At 55.4% G+C, this 18,324-nt stretch overlaps 1 protein-coding gene across 1 annotated transcript in view; it reads right to left on the reverse strand.

Moving 5' to 3' along the window:
- Positions 1-957: 957 nt before the first annotated feature.
- Positions 958-18,324, reverse strand: part of MYH14 (myosin heavy chain 14) — a 99,706-nt gene continuing 82,339 nt past the window's right edge. The window contains exons 32-41 of the mRNA XM_042783246.1: positions 17,401-17,613; positions 16,209-16,421; positions 14,096-14,257; positions 11,215-11,343; positions 10,480-10,568; positions 10,270-10,393; positions 6,442-6,650; positions 4,525-4,633; positions 2,210-2,382; positions 958-1,108 (exon numbers count right to left, since the gene is read on the reverse strand). Of these exons, the coding sequence (XP_042639180.1) occupies positions 958-1,108; positions 2,210-2,382; positions 4,525-4,633; positions 6,442-6,650; positions 10,270-10,393; positions 10,480-10,568; positions 11,215-11,343; positions 14,096-14,257; positions 16,209-16,421; positions 17,401-17,613 (1,572 nt within the window). The remainder of the gene's footprint in view (positions 1,109-2,209; positions 2,383-4,524; positions 4,634-6,441; positions 6,651-10,269; positions 10,394-10,479; positions 10,569-11,214; positions 11,344-14,095; positions 14,258-16,208; positions 16,422-17,400; positions 17,614-18,324) is intronic.

An 18,324-nucleotide genomic window follows, 5' to 3' on the forward strand; every position in this document is an offset into this window, starting at 1 on the left:
CACAGCGCCCCTAGAGGACAGAGTGGAACTGCCCCACAGGCTCTCCAAGGCTGTCAATCTTTATGAAAGCCAAGTGCCTCATCCTTCTCCCACAGTGATGGGTGGGTTCGAACTGACCACCTTCTGGTTAGCAGCCACGTGCTGTAACCACTGCACCACCAGAGCTCCTCCGATAAGGGGGGGGGGGGAGAGAGGCTGTTAGGTTGATTCTGAGTTGCAGCCGAGATGACTCAGTGGAACTGCCCCCCAGGGTCTCCTGGGCTGTAACATCAAACGGAAGCAGCCAGCCACTTCTTTCTCCTGTGGAGCTGCTTGGTAGGTCTGACCTGTCAATCTGTCCCTTAGCCGTGCTTAACCACTGTGCCACCAGACAAACGGATGGATGTCGTTTGGTGCCGTGTTGATTCCGACTCACAGCGCCCCTACAGGGCAGCTGAACTGCCCATGAGGTTTTCTAGGCTGTAAATCTCTACGGGAGCAGTTGGTCGCGACTTTTTACCCTGTGGAGCCACACGTGGGTTCTAACCGACGATGTTTTGGTCAGCAGCCGAGTGCTTAGTCATGGTGCCATGAGACAGACAGACAGACAGACAGACGCAGAGGGATGTGGAGGCCGGGAACAGGACTGTGTGGCTCTGGCTGAAGGGGGCGGGGAGCTCGTGGAGCCCTCCCGGACATCCATCAGGAACAACTGCAGGAAGGACGGAGTCGTCCACGCCAACTCCATCCGCTTTTCCACGCAGCACAGAGCCCCAGTCCTCACCTCCTAGCCCTGCCCCACTCCTCCGGGTTTAAGGGTTGGTTGGTGGCGGTGTCCAGGGGCCCAGGGTGGGGGCGGTAAGTGTTACGGCGCCAGAGTGGCACCAACTCCAAAGTGCAAGAAGCCAGAGGGCTGGGTTCGGGGACAGGCACCTGCAGAGCCGGGAGGGAGGGGGGCCCGGGCCTGGGCCGTCCCAGTTAGCAGGGTCCCTGGGGCGGAGCCTGAACAGGCCCGTCAGGCTCTGGGGCTGGAGCCCCGCCCTCCTCAGCTTCTTCATCCGATGCCACGCCCTCCTCCAGGCGGAAGACCTGGCGCACGGTGCGGGTGGTGAAGGTGAGGGGGCCACGTCTGTGCGGAGGAGGAGAGACCAAGGGACAGAAATTAAACGTGGGACCCAGAGAAAACAAGAGTGAGTGACGGGGATGTGTGGTGGGGACAGAGGCAAAGGGGAAGGGAGAGAGGGGGGAGACACCGAGACGGAGGGACGGAGAAGGAGGGACAGAGAGATGGGGGTGGAGAAAAAGGGGGGGACAGAGTTATAAGGATGGGGGACAGAGATGGGGGACAGAGGAACAGAGAGATGGGGACAGAGAGAGATGGAGGGACAGAGATATAGAAGGATGGGGAGGTTAGATGGAGTAAGAGGGATGGGAGCAGAGGGAGATGGGAAGAGAGAAAGAAATGTAAGGACAGACGGACTTAAGGACAGAAGGGCGGAGATAAAGAGGGATAGAGGAAGATGGGATGACATAAAAATGGGAAAGAGACCAGGCTTGCTGGTCTCAAAGAGCCTGGTGAGACCCCTGAGACTACAGCCTTAGTTACCTTTCAGGTCTGCAACTGAACTCACTCCTGTGGCTTCCAGCCAAACAACAGACAGGCTTGTGGGGTGAACATTTACATCAGGTGGGTACACTCCATGGAGAGATCAATCGTGGGAGAACAGAAGGGCAGTTTTTACACAGGGAGACAGCTCGCGGGCTGGGAGTGCATGGGAGGGAAGGGCACAGGAAGAGGTAACTATGGGGAGGAAGTGGGAGGGGAGCTGTTGCACTGTGGGAAAGGGCAGTCAATGTCACGAGACAAAGTGTATGTGAGCTGCTGTATGGAAAGTGAATTTGTTCTGTAAACTTTCACCCAAATCACATTGAGAGAAAGGGGGGAGATATGCAGGAGCAGAGAGGGGGCAGACAGATGGAGACAGATGAAGGGACGGACGGACAGACAGAGGCACCAAGGGCGAGAGGGGGTACAGAGCGGAGAGGAGGAGAAATGGGGCCGGGAAGAAAGAAGCAGGTAACTTAGCTCGCTCTGGTTCTCCCCCGGCCATCTCCTGCCCTCTACCCCCAGGACCCCCACTCCCCACCGGCCACCCCTGCGGGCCCTCGGCCTCCTGCGTCCCTGGGTCTACGAGCCGCCGGCTCGTGGGGCGGGTTAGGGCAGCCGTACCGCAGCCGGTTCCTGAGTGTGGTGACCTCACGGTTCATGGACTCGGCCGACTCGGTCACGTCCTCCAGCTCCCGCTGCAGCCTCCGGCGGCCGGCCTGCGCCCGCGAGGCCTCCTCCTCAGCTTCCTCCAGCTGCCGCTTCAGCTGCTTCACCCGGAGGCTCCCCTTCTCCAGCTTGGGAGGAGGTGAGAGGTGCAGTCAGGGAGCCCAAGGCAGACCCCGCCCTGTCCCGCCCAGGCCCGGGCCCTGTCCTGCCCTCTGCCCTCTGCTCAGACCTTGGACACTGGAAAGATACAACTGTATAAAAGGATGTGACTTCATCAACCCTACCCGTCTTTGGCTGTTCCTGACTCCATCCCTTGTGTGGGGCCGTGGAGAAGACTCTCCCCAGACCAACCCCCACATGGTCCCTGAGGGTCTCTCTACACCCAGAGCTGACTCTACCCCCCCCACACACACTCACAGCCCTCCCGTGGCTCCACAGGAAGGTCCCACACCCTGCAAGGTCTCAACTCCTGACCATTTCTCTTCTCTTCATAAACCCACTGACCTGAACCACTTCCCCAAGCCTGTCCTCAGAGTGTACCATCTCTCTCTCTCCAGGGAAGGGGATACATGTGATCTGGCTTCTGACCTCGTTTCTTATCACTCAGTACCCTACATCATTCTCTTCAGTCTGCTCTTTGCTCCAAACTCACCAAGCTTTTTTCCAAACCCCAGGACCTTTGCACGTGTTCCCTCACTTGGCTTTTTGTCACCCTTCAGGTATCAGCTCAAATGTCATCTTCACAGACAGGTCTTCCTGACCCCCCCAATCTAAAGAGAGTCCCTTAATCCTCTGCGTCTCATTCTCCCTTTAGTTTTTTTTTATTTTCTTTACAATCCTTTTCACAATCCATAATTACATATTTTTTGGAAAATGGGTTCATTTTGTCCTTTTCTATGCTGAAAACTTAAGCTCCATTAGGACAGGGGCCTCTTCTGTTCCATTCACAGCTGTTTCCCCAATCCCAGGATACTCCTGGCACACAGTGTGGTTTGAAGGGGGCATAAAACATAGCTGAGCTTTTAAGGGCACAGGTTCGCTGGCTAGACTCAGACAGACTTGGGATCCTATCGAGGCTGTGTTATCTACTAACTTATACTTTCTCACCTGTGAAATGGTGCTGGTGAGAGAAACGACCCAGATAATGCACGCACGTATTTTCAAAAAAAGCAGTTAGCAGTGCAGTTACCACAGTGCTGGAGATACAGTAACTGTTCAATAAATAATGAAGAGCACACACTCTAGAGCCATGGTGCTGGAATTGGAACCCTGGCTCCACTTCTTGCGAGCTAAATAATTTTGAGGTGGTTATTTCACCTCTTAGGAGCTCTGGTAGCATAGTGTCTAAGGCACTTGACTGCTCACTAGAAGGCTGGCGGTTCAAACCCACCAGCCACTCCTCAGAAGGAAGGTTAGGCAATCTACTTCCATAGTGATACTGCCTTGGAAACCCAAGGAGGGGTTGCTATGAGTGAAGTCAAGTCAATGGCAGTGACTTTGGTTTGGGCTTTGCTTCCAGTGGGTGTGGTTTGAGCTTTGCTCCCATAAAAACTGACAGCCTTGGAGACCCTGTGGTGCAGTTCCACTCTGTCCTCTGGGGGCGCTGTGGGTCAGAATTCCCTCCAGGCACTGGGTTTGGTTTGGGCTTTGCTTCTGTGAAGGTAGGAGCTCCGGTGGCGCAGTGCCTAAGGCACGTGACTGCTAACCAGAAGGCTGGCGGTTCAAACCCAGCAGCCACTCCTCAGAAGGAAGGTTGGGCAATCTACTTCCGTAGTGATACTGCCTTGGAAACCCAAGGAGGGGTTGTTATGAGTCGGGTCCGACTCCACAGCACCTAACAACAACAATAACATTTCACCTCTCTAAGCCTCAGTTTTCTCACCTTAGTAAGAGGGTAAATAAAAGTATCTACCCTACATAGTTATTATAGGACTGGATTAAATGCACAGCACATTATGTCTGTAGCAGAGTCCCCGGCACATAGCAAGCTCTCAATACGTCATGTTGTGACTTGAGCCCTGGTCCAGCTTCTCGTCTTCTCTCAGGCTGGCTACCTCAGCTTTAAACCAGGGCCCTTTCTAGATTCCAAAATCGGAAAGTCATTTGTCACCTGCTAAGATGCTCCAAGTCCTACGATAATATTTGCACTTAGCTCCAGTGCAGCATCTGTCTGTTGCCTCTTGGGATGGGGAGCTCATTACCTCCAGACAGAGGTCATCATGCTGTTTCTCGGTCAGGGGGCCCCTTCCCCACAGCTCCTAGCTGCTCACCTGGTCCCGGAGCTGGTCAGCCACCCTCCGCTCCTCCTCCACCTGGAGCACCACCTCTTTCAGCCGCTTCTCAGCTCTGCGCACCAGCTTGCCCGAGAGGATGCGCTCCCTGGAGAGAGAGAAGGGGGAAGGGCAGAATCAGGAGAGGCGCTCCTCGGGGTTCTGTCTCCACGGCCTTGTCCAGTGGGTGCCCTGCACGTGGAGTAGCCTTAGTCCTCTTTCCCATCCCTGACTGGCTCCCACGGTCTTCTCAGGCCAGAACTGGCACCAGGCTGCCTTCTCCAGGGTGTGTGCATCCCGGTGTTAAGCCTGCGGGTTCCTACAAATGTTTCCTGAGCATCAGACCCATGTTTCCACCCATTTTTGGATATGGGTGTGTGTAAGCATGATGCTTGGAGCAAGTGCAGTCATTTTGTGACTATGAAGGTGCAGTGTAGTAAATTACTTAGTGTGGCATTTCTATCCATAAGTCTTTGTGAACTCCAAGGTAGGATTTGCTATGAGCAACTGAGGGGCTCCTGATTGTAAATGTTATCCACCTGGGTTATTTCTGTTGGGTGTGGCACAATGCAATGTTATGGGAGGCTCACTCTCAGGTGCTTAGAATTCTGTTGTTATGATTGGTTGGTTTGGCCACTCTGCCAAGCTCAAAAGGAGGCCTCCTGGAGGCAGAACTCTCTCTGACTGCTGGTTGAGGAAGACGTGCTGCAGAAAGAGACACGTGCTCCTGAAAGAGACACGTGCTGCTGGGAAAGAGACGCAAGAGACACATGTTGCTGAGTAAGACACCGAGGGACACACACTGCTGGGGGAGAGACTGTGAGAGACTTGGCTGAGAGACGGTGGGCTGGGAGAGAGACTGAGCGTTTTTCTTGAACTCAAATTGTAGCCTGGTGCTTCCCTAATAAACCTCATAATCTGTGAGTTCTGTGTGGCCACTGCAGTGAATTATCGAACCCAGGAGAGAGGTGGTGGGTGCTTTGGGAGGAACGGTTGGTGAAAGGGCTGGAGAGAGGCAGCATGTCTGGCCTCGCAGTAATAGGCCTTGGGTTATTGATGGTGATTCTGTCTTCCTCTTGTGGGATTAGAGGAGGTCAGAAGATGTGGCCTCCTTGCCCTTTTTGCAGAAGGAAAGATCAAGAAACAGACTATGACCCAGAGCCCTGCTGTCTTTCAGCTGCCCAGCTCCAGACTTACTACATGAGAAAAAATTTCTTTTTGAGACAGATTGTTGGCAAAAAGGCCCTCAGTTCTTAGCCCTTCCTGTATCCATGCTGTTTGCAATGGGATTTTGCATGTTCCCATCATGACGTGGACTCAATCTAAGTTTCCACTCCCCTGAATCTGGGTTGGCCAACAGGACGCAGCAGCAGTGACACTATGCTAGTCCCAAGGTTAGACCTCGTGAAGCCTCTAACGCTCTCCCTCACTCCTGGAACGCTAACTCTACTGAAGGCTCACTACGTGGAGCAGAGATCAGTCGGCCTGTTCCAGGCAAGGCCTTAGATATGTGACAGCCTCAACAAGCTCAGATCAGCAGAACTTACCACCGAGGCCGGTGACTCATGAGCAATAATAAAACGTTGTTGAAGTCACTAAGTTTTAGGACTGTTTGTTAAGCAGCTACAGCTAACTGATACATATGTCTAAATCATATTCTTAGTAGTGGTACGGTTACTGGCAGCCTAGAGTACTGGGCTTATACAAAAGATGGGACTTAACCAACCCAACCCATGTGTTTGGCTGTTCTTGACCCCACGCCCTGTGTAGGGTAATAGAGAAGGCAGGCTGTTGGTGGGAATGGTATGTAATACACCCCACATGTGTAAATGACACAGGAGTCAGCAGATACTAGTATCATGATGCCATTTCTGTTTCCAAACCAAGCACCTGTGACGCAGCTCCCCTCCCACCTACCTGCTCTCCTGTTCCAGCTGCTCCTCAGCCTGGGCCAGCTTAGACTCGAGCGCGGCGATCATCATCTTCTGACGGGCCCGGGCCCCGGCGTCCTCCTCGCCCAGGCGCCCTCGGAGCTCCTGGATCTGTCTCTCCAGCTGCTGCCGCCCACTTTCTGCCTTGGCTGAGAAACTGCGTTCAGCCGACAGCTCTGCGGTCAGTGCCTCCACCTGTCGTAAGTGAGAAAGGCAGGATGCGCGGTGGCGTCCGGAGAAAAGGTGGTCGTTAAACCCAGAGACCTCCCAGGATGAAGTGAGTTGACAAATGCTAAGTTCAGAAGACAGAGCCTGATGCATACTAATGTTCACCAACTGTTAACTTTTCTTTGTAGCGATGGATTTATCTGTCAACATCACTGCCAGCACTGTGTTTTAATCTTTTGGCAATGCTTTTTCGCTATTTTAATCGATTCACAAGAATATCACAAGACTGTGGTTGACAGGCTATAAATGCTACTTCTGACTGTGAACGAGTCTGTTCCGAGGGCTATCACACTTGGTTTGCACCAGGGTCATCTGGGGAGCTCGTGACAAAAATGCAGACTCCAGGGCCCCACGCTCCAGGGATTCTCATCCAGCAGGTCTGGGGCAGGGTCCGTGAATCTCCGTTAACAAGCATCTAAGGTGGTTCCGCTGTGAGTGGCACGTGGATCATTCTGAGATGCTTCGGCTCCATAAACAGCAGCTACTCCGTGGACTGTGTCAACACACCCCTAATAATAGCTCCTGTTTGTTTATTCAGCTCGTTGTACTCTGGGCAAGGCCCCGTGCTGGGGACGCGGAAGTGAGTCCGACCCCGTCACATTTGGACTTTGTTTCCTTTCCTCCTCCCAGGAACACATCAAAGGAGTGAGGACAGTATTCCTGTTTTTGTTTTTTTAATAACTTTTTGTTGTAAAATAAAACAGTGGCAGAGTCAAACCAGTCAAACATAAGGCTTACTGAGTTAATAAAAGGCAAACTGCTCTGCCCAGGACAAGGACTTTACCAGAAGTGGCAGGGGAAAAGAGGTCTTAGGTCCAACTCATACAAGGTTAGTGTAAGGGGGGAAAAAGGAAGACCAGAGTTAAGATGCAAAATAACAGGCCTGTAGACAGTGGAGCCCCCGGGTGGTACGAGAGGTCAAGGAAGTGCTGATGACTAGCAAAAGGCTGGGGGTTCAAATCCACTCAGAGGGGTCCCGGGAGAGGGGGCTGGTGATCAGCTTCCGAAAGGTCACGAACTTGAACCCCTGACAGAGCAGCTCCCCTGTGCACACGCCGGGCCGGGAGTCGCAATCAACTCGGCAACAAACGGAACAAAGAGGACAGCAAGAGAACGAGTGACTTGTGCACGGGACGTGCCGAGTTACACCGCGGTGTGTCCTCAGGACAATCCAGATGGAGAGGGATCTGACAGGCCCAAGAGCCCCCAGCTCCTCAGCAGATGAACCGAGGGAAATAAAGGGGACGAGGAGAGACGGGAGACTGCAGACTGAAAAGACTTAACAGAGACGAGCAGACACATGCCTGCGTCGCTTAACGGCCACCATGTGTCCTGTGGGACGGGATGTTACACGAGACTGTGCACGTGTGTTATGTGTCAGACGTGTGTCCGTGTACACTTGACACTCATACATCAAGGGGTGCCCCGTGCAGCTGCTCTGGCTGTCCATTTGCACCTGGAGTCTCGGGTTTGCAAACTTGCACCTCTAGCTGGCTGCCTGTGGGTGTGCAGAGGTCTGCAAGCGGCTCTGAGACACCCAGTCAGGAGTCCCAAGGGAGGAACGGAGGGACAGAGGGACGGAGGAGAGTGGCCACAGCTGGCATGCGCCGGTGGCAGTCACGGAGTTGGGGGGTAGGGCTGCAAGCTGTGCTATGGCTCAAGGTCGGTGGCGCCCTCTCCCGGTGCCTTTCTAAACAAGCACTTCCTCCCCATCCCAAGGACATACATGCCCGATGGCCATTATGTGCTGCAGGCCAGTGTATGCCTTTTTTTTTTTTTTTTAAAGGAGTTCTGGCGGTGCAGCCTAAGGCACCTGACTGCTAACCAGAAGGCTGGCGGTTCAAACCCACCAGCCACTCCTCGGAAGGAAGGTTGGGCAATCTACTTCTGTAAAGATACCACCTCGGAAACCCAAGGAGGGGTCGCCATGAGTCGGGTCCGACTGGACAACAGTGAGTTTGTTTGTTTGAGAATGCTTTTTTGAACCAACACCAGGATTAAACCAGTTAATCAGCCATCACTGGAGTCGACTTCGACTCCCGACGACCCCGTGTCCCAGGGAGCTGTGCTCCCGAGCGTTTTCCAGGACGATTTTCCAGAAGCAGCCTGGCAGCCATTTCTTCCGTGGTCCCTCTGGTGGACTTGAGTCACCAACATTTCAGTTCGGAGCCAACCGTGAACCACATCCACACCACCCGGGGATGTGACACACTAGTCATGCAATTCCAGGCGGAGGGAAATGATAGCAAACAAAGGTTAAGGCAGAGGGAAAAGCAAGAAAGACGGCAGGGATGGTGGCTGCTTCACACAAGAGTGGGCAGGGAAGGCCATTCGGAGGGAGAGAGACATGTCACGGGCCGGGGAGGACCTTTCCGGCACGTGCAAAGGTCCAGGGGTGCGAACAACCTTGGTGAAGTCAAGGAACTGTGAGGAGGCCGGTGTGGCTGCAGCCGCGTGAGCTGGGGGCAAGAGGAGCCCCGAGGAGGTGAGCGAGTGAGCCTGGGGTCAGGCCGGGGAGGCAACCAGGATTTTGCTCCGGGAGGGAAGCTGCACATCTTGGATTACGGCTGCCACTCCCACTGGTCTAGCGGGTCCTCAAGGGCTGAGGCAGCCCTCTGTTCTCCAGGACCCTAGCGGTGCCGGCCATGGCCCAGGAGCGCTCTGAGGATGTGACTTACAAAACTCAGGTAATTACGAGGCCATAGGTCTCTCTCTACAAGTCCCATCCCTCTGCTGTCTGCCTGGCAAACTTCTACGGTTCCTACAAGAACTCTTACACATGGCATTACCTCTACCAGGAACTCTTCCCTGATTGCCCCCAGCATCGAGTCAGTCAGTACTCCCTTCTGTGAGCCCCAAGTGCCTTGTTCTTCCTCCATTCCCACTTGCATATCCCCACTGGGATGGTCTGTCTTCCTCATCAGACGAGAATATCCTTGAGACCAGCAAACGACAACACTCCATCTCCAGGGCCCCAGAGTCACCCAGGAGAGGACTTGGGCCTCTGAAAGCCTCAAAAAATACTTAGAAATAAACATGCCAATGAAAACATGCCTTTTTCCCTCTGCTGAGCTCCTGCTGATACTTTAAAACCCCAGACCCACAGCCCCTCTTCCACATGCCTTTTTTTGATGCCTGTAGAAAGAGTCCTCTCTCTCTGCACGGGAGTCTCTCTCCCTCTTTCCCTCTCTCCCGGGCCTAGGATACTTCAATTATTACACTTTGACTAGTTCTACTCTGCACACACGGGGCCACCATTAGTCGGAATTGACTCACTGGCACCTAACAACAAATGTGACAACACAGGCCTGTGTCCCCTGGGGAACTCCATATTGGAGGGGAGTTGGCACAGATCTCTGTAGAGACCTCACAAAATTCATCTCTGCATCCAACCCTTGAGAAGTCTGAGAAAGATAAGCGAATAAATGCATCATGCCTTTTTTCTCCTCTTGCGAACTCGTATTCAACCTTCAAAACCCAACTCAAATATCCCCTATTGCATATGTGTTGGTGAAGCGGTCAGGGGGTACGGTCCCAGGTGAACAGGGCCTGGCTCACAGGCGCGGGCCTGGCGGGCAAAGCTCACCTGCAGGACCAGCTTGTGGTAACGGTCGTTGAGCAACTCTGCGTTGCTCTGCTCCTCCTCTAGCTCCTCCTCCATCTGCCCCAGGCGCCCCTCCAGCTGACGCTTCTCCTCCAGAATGGCTGCCCTGGGGAGAGGGGTGGGCGGGGGTGGTGAGAAGGCAGGACAGCCAGAGAAGCGTGTCCTGCCCCCGAGTTCCCACAGGCCACTCACTTGCTCAGGTTGCCGCTGGCCACCTCGTCCGCCATCTCGTCCCGCTCCTGCTGGGCCTGACGCCGGGCGCGGTCTGAGGCAGCCAGTTCCTGCAACCCCAGAGAATGGGCGGTCCATGCGGGGGACACCCAGGGACCGTCCTCCCTCCCTCCCTGCCCCTCACGCCCCAACTCTCTCGGCCTTCTCCACTGCACGCTCGCAGGCTGACCCTGGGCAACCTCGGGCTGAACTTCATCTCCAGGCAGCTGTGCTGCAATCCGTCTCCTGAGCCCCCTGACCCATGTCCACCTCCAGCTGCTCACCCCTTGGCCCTTCACCCTCTTATTTCCACTGAACTCAGTGTCTCCTCCAAACCTGCCCCTGACAGGTTCTCCTTCCTGGGGACAGCTGTCGCCCCAGGGCCCCACACTCCCTCCTGTTCCATTACCACCAACAGTCTTAGCCCTCCTGTCTCCCTGCCCCTCTCTGGCTTGTCCCTCCTCTGTCCCCCACTGCCCTGGCTCAGGCCTCGCCCCCTCACCCTCGACCTCAATCCCACTGCCGCCTCCAGCTGCCGCTTTAGTTCAATCTCAAAGCTGCCTCTGCCCCTGCTCACAGACCTCCCGTGGCGCTCCCCTGCTCCGAGGAAGGTGTGAGATTGGCCCTGCCCACCGCCCCATCCATTGGCTGGCCCCCCGAGGCAGCAGCGAGCGGCCGGCCCCGCCCACTCCCGCGGCCCCGCCCACCCCGCCTCACCTCCTGCAGCCGCAGCACCTCAGCCTCCAGCCCCTTGAGGCGCTTCTCGCTTTCCCGGTTCTGGGCAAAGATCTCCTCCCGGGAGGTGCGTGACTCCTCCACTTCCCGCCACAGCTCCTTCATCTGGGCCTGGGCGGGGCAGACAGGGATGGGGGGTGGGCTCAGCCCGGCCTGCCTCACAGGGATCCCCCTGAACCTCGCATCAGTCAGCCCCACAGGGGCTCCTCACTCCCCATGGACCAGCAGGGCATTCGCAGAACCCTGCAGACCTGGGTGCCAGCCCCCGAGCACTTGCCGTGTGACGCAGGGCCGCGAACTGACAGACAGTCCAAGGGCTACACACCCCAGCTCCCTCAATACCCACAACTCCAGTTAGGAAGGGCTCTGACCACCCCCAGCTTACAGACGGGGAAACTGAGGCACAGAGGCCAACTCCCGGGCCTCAGACCACCCAGCTGGGAAGTGAGTTCATCCAAGAGTTGAACTGTCAGCCTGCCTCAGTGCCCACAGGCTGACCCACGTTGCTACTTGTTGGCATTTATTGACAGTATTTTGTTTATTGTCCGTTATTCATTTGCAGCTTTGAAGGGCCGCGGCCTTCTGTCAATGGGGAGCTGCCAGGCGGTTTTCACCGTCTGGGGGTAGCTTTCTAAGGCGCTGCCTGACAGAAATACACCATAAGCCATGTGTGCTGTTTTAAATTTTCTAGTAGTCTGGTAGCATAGTGCCTAAAGCACTTGACTGCTAACCAGAAGGCTGGCGGTTCAAACCCACCAGCCACTCCTTGGAAGGAAGGTTGGGCAATCTACTTCTGTAGTGATACCGCCTTGGAAACCCAAGGAGGGGTTGCTGTGAGTCGGGTCCGACTCGATGGCACAGGAGGCCTGGTGGCACAAATGGTTAAGTGCTTGGTTGCTAACCAAAAGGCTGGCGGTTTGAACCCACCCAGTGGCTCTGTGGGAAAAGACCTGGGAATCTCAACCCAAAGGGCAGAGTCACTCTGTCAAATGAGTCCCTGTGAGCCATGGGCTGGAACTGGCTCAACGGCACCTCACAGCAGCCCCACTCAAACAGTAAAGCACCCATCCACCGTGGGGGATCGGAAGGGCAGTGCTTGCACAGGGAGACAGCTTGGGGGGCAGGGGTGCACGGGACAGTAGGCCACAGGGAAGAGGTGACCACATGGAGGAAGTGGGGAAAGAGCTGTTGCACTGTGGGCATTGCGGTCAATGTCATGAAACGAAATGTGCACGAGCTGCTGTGTGGGAAACGAACCTGCTCTGTAAGCTTTCACCCAAGTCACAAGAAGAAGAAAAACTCACAACAGTAAAGCAAACCAGCAAAAAGAAAAGACAGGTGAAACCAAGTTGGAATCTATGTGGAATCTCATACTAACTAGAGTATTCTTATTTCAACTTCTAATCGACATTAAAATGATTAACAAGAGAGTGCACACTCTTCTGTTCGTATTTGTTGTTTGCCGTTGAGTCGGACCCAACTCATAGCGACCCCTCCTTGGGTTTCCGAGGCGGTATCACTATGCAAGTAGATTGACCAGTCTTCTTTCTGAGGAATGGCTGCTGGGTTTGAACCGCCAACCTTCTGGTTAGCAGTCAAGTGCCTTAGGCACTGCGCCCCCAGAGCTCCTTTATTTGTATGAAGGTTGCTGAAATTGGGTGTGTATGTATCTCACTTATAAAAACCAATTGTCAAATTAACTATCGGAGACCAGATGGTAAGGAACTGCTCAAAAGCAGAAATGAGAAGGAAATCAGCGCTGGAAGTGGTCCAACCAGAACGGAGCCTCTGAGAGCGGTGACACCTGGTCAAACAGCGGCCAGTGTCCCTGAAGAATCTGTGCGGAAGTTGTGAAATGGGACCCTTATGTGCTGTGAAAGGCTCACCTTACACACAGTGAAACATTAAAACACCACACGCACACGCACGCGGTTCCGTGGTGCTGACTCCCACTCATGGCGTCCCCATGTGTATCAGAGTGGAACTGTCCAGACGGTTTTCTTGGCCGTCACCTTTGGGAAGCGTTCCCAGGTGATGCAAACTGTTACATGCCAGATGCTGACTGAAAGGCTGGTGGTTCTAACCCAGTCAGGGGCACCTCAGGAGGAAAGTCCTTAGACACCGTGGCTGCAGGTCACCTCAACAGCACATCCCAACAAGAGTCGGAGGAAGCCAGCTGGCAGGCCCTTCTCAGGTCAGTAGCTGAACACAGCCCGTGTGTACCACCAGAAACTATTCATACAGCGGTTGGTGACTGTGGACGCAGCTGATGGGGGCGAGGAGACACCCCGAGCTCCACCCTCCCCAGCCTGGCCCAAGCCCCCACGCCGTCCAGTTTTGCTTGTGACTTGGGGGCAAGTTTACGAAGCAGATTCGTTTCACACTCACCAGTTCATGTGCATTTTGTTTCACGGCACCAATTACAGTTCCTACAACAAACAGCTCTCTTCCCACCTCCCTGTGGTTACCCGTCCCCGAGTCCTTCTTACCTGCGTATTCCTGTCTGTCTAGCTTTCTCCCTGTACAAATGCTGCCCTTCCGGGCTCTCAGGGTTGACAGTTCTAAGGCATACACCTCCCTGGGGTGGGTGTGTTTAGCTCACAGGCCTGACTATTGTCTGGCTGAGAGCTAACCCATAGGACCAAGTCCAGTTCCAGGCCCGAAGGGTCGGTAACCCAGGACCACAGTCTTGGAGATTCCACCAGCCTCCACCCGACTGGTAATTCTGGTCGTTTTGAGGATTTTGAATTTTGTTCCACATCGAATGCTGCCACTCTATCCCAGATCTCCCATCCCGATCCAGTGGCCGGGCACCATCTAGTTCCTCCTGGTCTCCGGGTGGAGGCCGAGGTTCCCGCCTCACCTGCATCTTGCGAAGCTGCTTCACGGCCTCCTCCTTGCCCTGCCCGGCGGCCGCCGTCTGAGCCTTCAGCTCCTCCAGCCCCGCTTCCAGCTTCTTGCGGGCGGCCACGGCCAGCGCCCTCTGCTTCCGCTCTTCATCCCGCTCCACCTCGGCGTCCCTCAGCTGGGGCAGGAGGCCGGAGGGGCCAGGTCAGGGACAGGATGCCCCAGCTACCTCCACGGACTAGCGATACCCACCCTGCAGGCCCCACCCTCCCGGTCACACAGCCCAGCTCAAGCCACCTCCTCTCCCCTCGCCCCCGCCCCCTCTCAGCCTGTTCTCACTCGGGTCCACTGCAGTCTGTCTGCACAGAGCTCCTGCTTTCTGCTCCGCAGCCTCCCCAGACCACAGCTCACCCAGGGCTGCGTCCACAGGACCAGGGGAGATGGAAACACCCAGGGGCCCTTGGCCACAGGTCACCGATTTCGCTCTCCTGCCCAGGCTCACAGCCTTCAGTCCGTGGCCCGTGTGGCCCCAGAGGAGTCTTTCTCACACTCAGGAGCTGACCCTGCCCCTTCCACGTTCAGGACTCATCACCTAGGAGAGGGCCATGCCCACCCAGTGCAGCCCATGAGCACCCGTCCCCTGCTGACTGGACAGTGAGTGAGCAGAGTGGAGGGCGAGAAGTGGAACACGTGAGGGAGTGGGTGGATGGCTGAGAAATGCGATGAGGGACGGGGTGAAGGGCGTGGCAATGAGCCAGTTGAGTGAGTAACGGGATTCAGGGGGGAGTCGGGGTGCAGAGGGCCTGTGTGCAGAGGGGAGTAGCTGACATGAGCAGAGAAGGTTGGTCTGAGCAGGGTTCGGAGGGGCTGGGCACACGAGATAGGGAAGCCGGGGAGGGAGGCTGGGTGGAGGGGGTTGGCTGGTGGAAGGAGAGTGGCTGGATTCAGGGTTGAGTGCAGTGTGGGTCTGGAAGGCGGCAGTGCCACTGGTGGATGGTAACTGGAGGCAGCTGGGGGAGGCGGCTGGGGCGCTGGGCGGTCGGAGGAGTGGCCGGGCTCACGGTTTCATGTCGTGTGGGCTGAGGGGGAGGCTGGGTGGATGAGAAGGCTGAATAGTTGTAGAAGCATTGCATGGTGTAGGAGTGGCTGGATTCAGGGATGATGTGATAAGTTTGTGTGTCAACGTGGCTGGGCCTGGTTGAGAGGCTGGGCAGCTGGATATAGTATTCCCCATGATGAGACTGGTCATCAACTCCATGGTGGGATCTACTGTGAGCAGCTGAGTAGCTGCCTTTGGGATGTGGTCTGCTTCCTGTATATAAGGAGAAGCCTTGGGAACGGTCTCTAGCTTATGGCACGCTTGGACCCTGCATGTAGCCATGTCATTGTTCCTCAGCCTGCCATGCTCTGCTGATCTTGGGACTTTCAATGGACTTGAATCAATGGCCTGCCATGTAGTTTGGGAACATTGGGACTGTGCCTTTTTATTTGTCAACCTTGGCTTGTCAGCCTCAGCAGCCAGCAGCTGTCTGAGTGAAGAAAAGCCTCCAGCTTAAGTGGGCCAGGAGCAGGAGGCAGACCTGAAGCCCAAAGTTGAGGGGCTTTCACCCAGCCCCTAGAGCCTGACACTTTGGACTTGAACTTAAAGCCTCCAAATTGTAAGAGAATAAACTCCTGTTTGTTCAAGCCATCCCACTGGTGGTATCTTCTGTTAGAACGGCACTAGGTAACTGAAACAGGTGGTTGTGTGGGTACATAGATCTGTTGGAGGAGAAGCGGTGTATGGATGGCTGGCTGTGGTGGTTGAGGAGACAGGGCAGGAGTAAGTATGGGGACAGAAGGGCGAGGGATTGGCTGCAAAGGGAGTGATCAGATGGACGGGTAGTAAGTTGGTTGGGAAGATGAAGAAGGGAGATGGGTGGATGGATGACAGATGATTGGGCAGGTCAACAGGTGGATGGCTGGGTCGGGGAGAGGGTATGTGCGTGGGAAGGTAACAGGCAGATGAGCAGAAAGATGGCCTTCCTGGCAGGAGGCTCTTTGGTGGCAACACCAAGTAGCAGGTGGACGGCTGAGGCCTCCGGCCCCTCCTGCAGATGCCGGCCCCAGGCCACGCCCCGGGCCTGTACCTGCTTGGCCAGCTGCCGACGTCTCTCCTCGCCGGCCTCGTCGCGGCCCTGCAGGTCCCGCTCGTGCTGGGCCTTGAGAGCCTGTACCGTCACCTCCAGGCGCAGCTTGGCGTCCTCGGCGGCCGTCAGCTCGTCCTCCAACTCTGTCACCTGCGTCCGCAGGTCGCTGGCTGCCTGTTCTGCCACCCGGCGGGCCCGTTCCAGCTCATGTACCTGGTGGGGAGGGAGAGTGAGCGCTGGGCACCTGGTCACTGAGGGAGGGGCAGGCCAGGGTCCTGCACGGACGGAGGAGGGGGAGGCAACAAGTTGAAGTGATAATCTAGTCTGATCCTTCATTCATTCATTCATTCATTCACCTGTCTATTCATTCAGCATCTACTAAGCACCACGTGTCTTATTCTGAACCACCCTGAACTATTTCATAATCTGTGCGTGTGATTCTATTACGTGAAGCTGCTGAGAGTCAGTGTGAAGTGTCTGTTGGGTCAGCTGGTTCTCCTCGTGGTGGACTGCTGCCCCATGGGCTCTGTAATTCTGCAACTGACAGCTCACACCACCAGAGCTGCCACCTTTGGGAATCCTGTGGGAAGTGAGCTGAAGGCACGCAGCTCCAAAACGGATCATTGCTGGTTTGTGCCAGACTCCATAAAATATCGCCAATTCACATCTCCTTATTTCTCCTTTTTTTTCTCAGCGTTGGGGTTCCCAGACCTTCCAGGGCAGTGTAAATCCAAACCCCAAACACTCTGTGTGCATGGGCACACGTCTGATGGAAAATTCCCTTCCTGTTTGTGTGCACGTGCATGTGTGTTTGGGGAACGCTCTCATGTTGCGTGTCTGCACGAACATGCGTGTTTGACGGGAGAGTCCCCTCACACTGTGAACATGTGCACAGACTCCTGTTTGGGGAGCAGGTCTCCTTGTGTTTGTGTGTGAACACGTGGCTCTGATCGGTGGCACTCTTCACGCTGTCTGTGTGTGTGTGTTTCAGCGTCCCGGGGGTGCATACGGGCAGCCACATGTGTGTTGAGGAGCAGGTGCCCTGCTCACATTCCTAGGGCGACCCCGACGTGCACAGACTAGAACTGCTCCACGGGCTTTGCAAGGCTGTGCCCTCGGAGGGGCCCGTGGGAGGGTGTACACTGCCGCCCTCTGAGCTGGCCCCACGGGCCGCACCGTTCCTTCCACTCACGCTCTTGCCGACGTCATCCTTGCTGCTGAGCAACTCCTCCATCTCGGCCCGCAGTGCCCGGTTCTGCCGCTCCAGCTCCTCACGCGCCTTCTGCTCCTCCGCTAGGGCCTGGGTCAGCGCCAGGGCCCGAGCCTCGCGTTCTCGGCCTTCGGCCTCAACCCGTTCCCGCTCCTCCACCGCCCGCAGGACAGCCGCCTTCTCCTCTGCCAGGAGCTTCCGGGTTGAGGGAGATGGGATGGAGGGAAAGAGATTAGCTGAGAGGAGTGAACCAGGGGAGGGCAAAGAGGCAGCAGCCAGAGAGAGAGAGACAAAGAGACAGACAGAGGCAGAGAAAGAGAGAGACAGACAGGCAGAGGCAGAGAGAGACAAAGACAGAGGCAGAGAGAGATAAATGACAGGCAGAGAGAGAGAGAGGCAAAGACAGAAACAGAGAGAAAGAGAGACAAAGAGACAGCCAGAGGTAGAGAGAGAGACAGAGACAGACAGACAGAGAGACAAAGACAGAGGCAGAGAGAGACAAAGACAGACAGATGCAGAGACAGATAAATGACAGCAGAGAGAGAGGCAAAGACAGACAGAAACAGAGAGAGAGAGACAAAGAGACAGACAGAGGCAGAGAAAGAGAGACACAGACAGGCAGAGGCAGAGAGAGACAAAGACAGAGGCAGGGAGAGAGAGAGAGAGAGAGAGAGAGAGAGAGAGAGACAGACGCAGAGAGAGATAAATGACAGGCAGAGAGAGAGAGGCAAAGACAGAAACAGAGACAAAGAGAGACAAAGAGACAGCCAGAGGCAGAAAGAGAGAGACAGAGGCAGCCAGAGAGAGACAAAGACAAAGAGACAGCCAGAGGCAGAGAGGAGAGAGACAGAGACAGACAGACAGAGAGACAAAGACAGAGGCAGAGAGAGACAAAGACAGACAGAC

The sequence above is a fragment of the Orycteropus afer genome, unplaced genomic scaffold, assembly GCF_000298275.1.
Source record: "Orycteropus afer afer isolate SDZICR_OR568_19922 unplaced genomic scaffold, OryAfe1.0 scaffold00766, whole genome shotgun sequence".
Classification (NCBI taxonomy): domain Eukaryota; kingdom Metazoa; phylum Chordata; class Mammalia; order Tubulidentata; family Orycteropodidae; genus Orycteropus; species Orycteropus afer.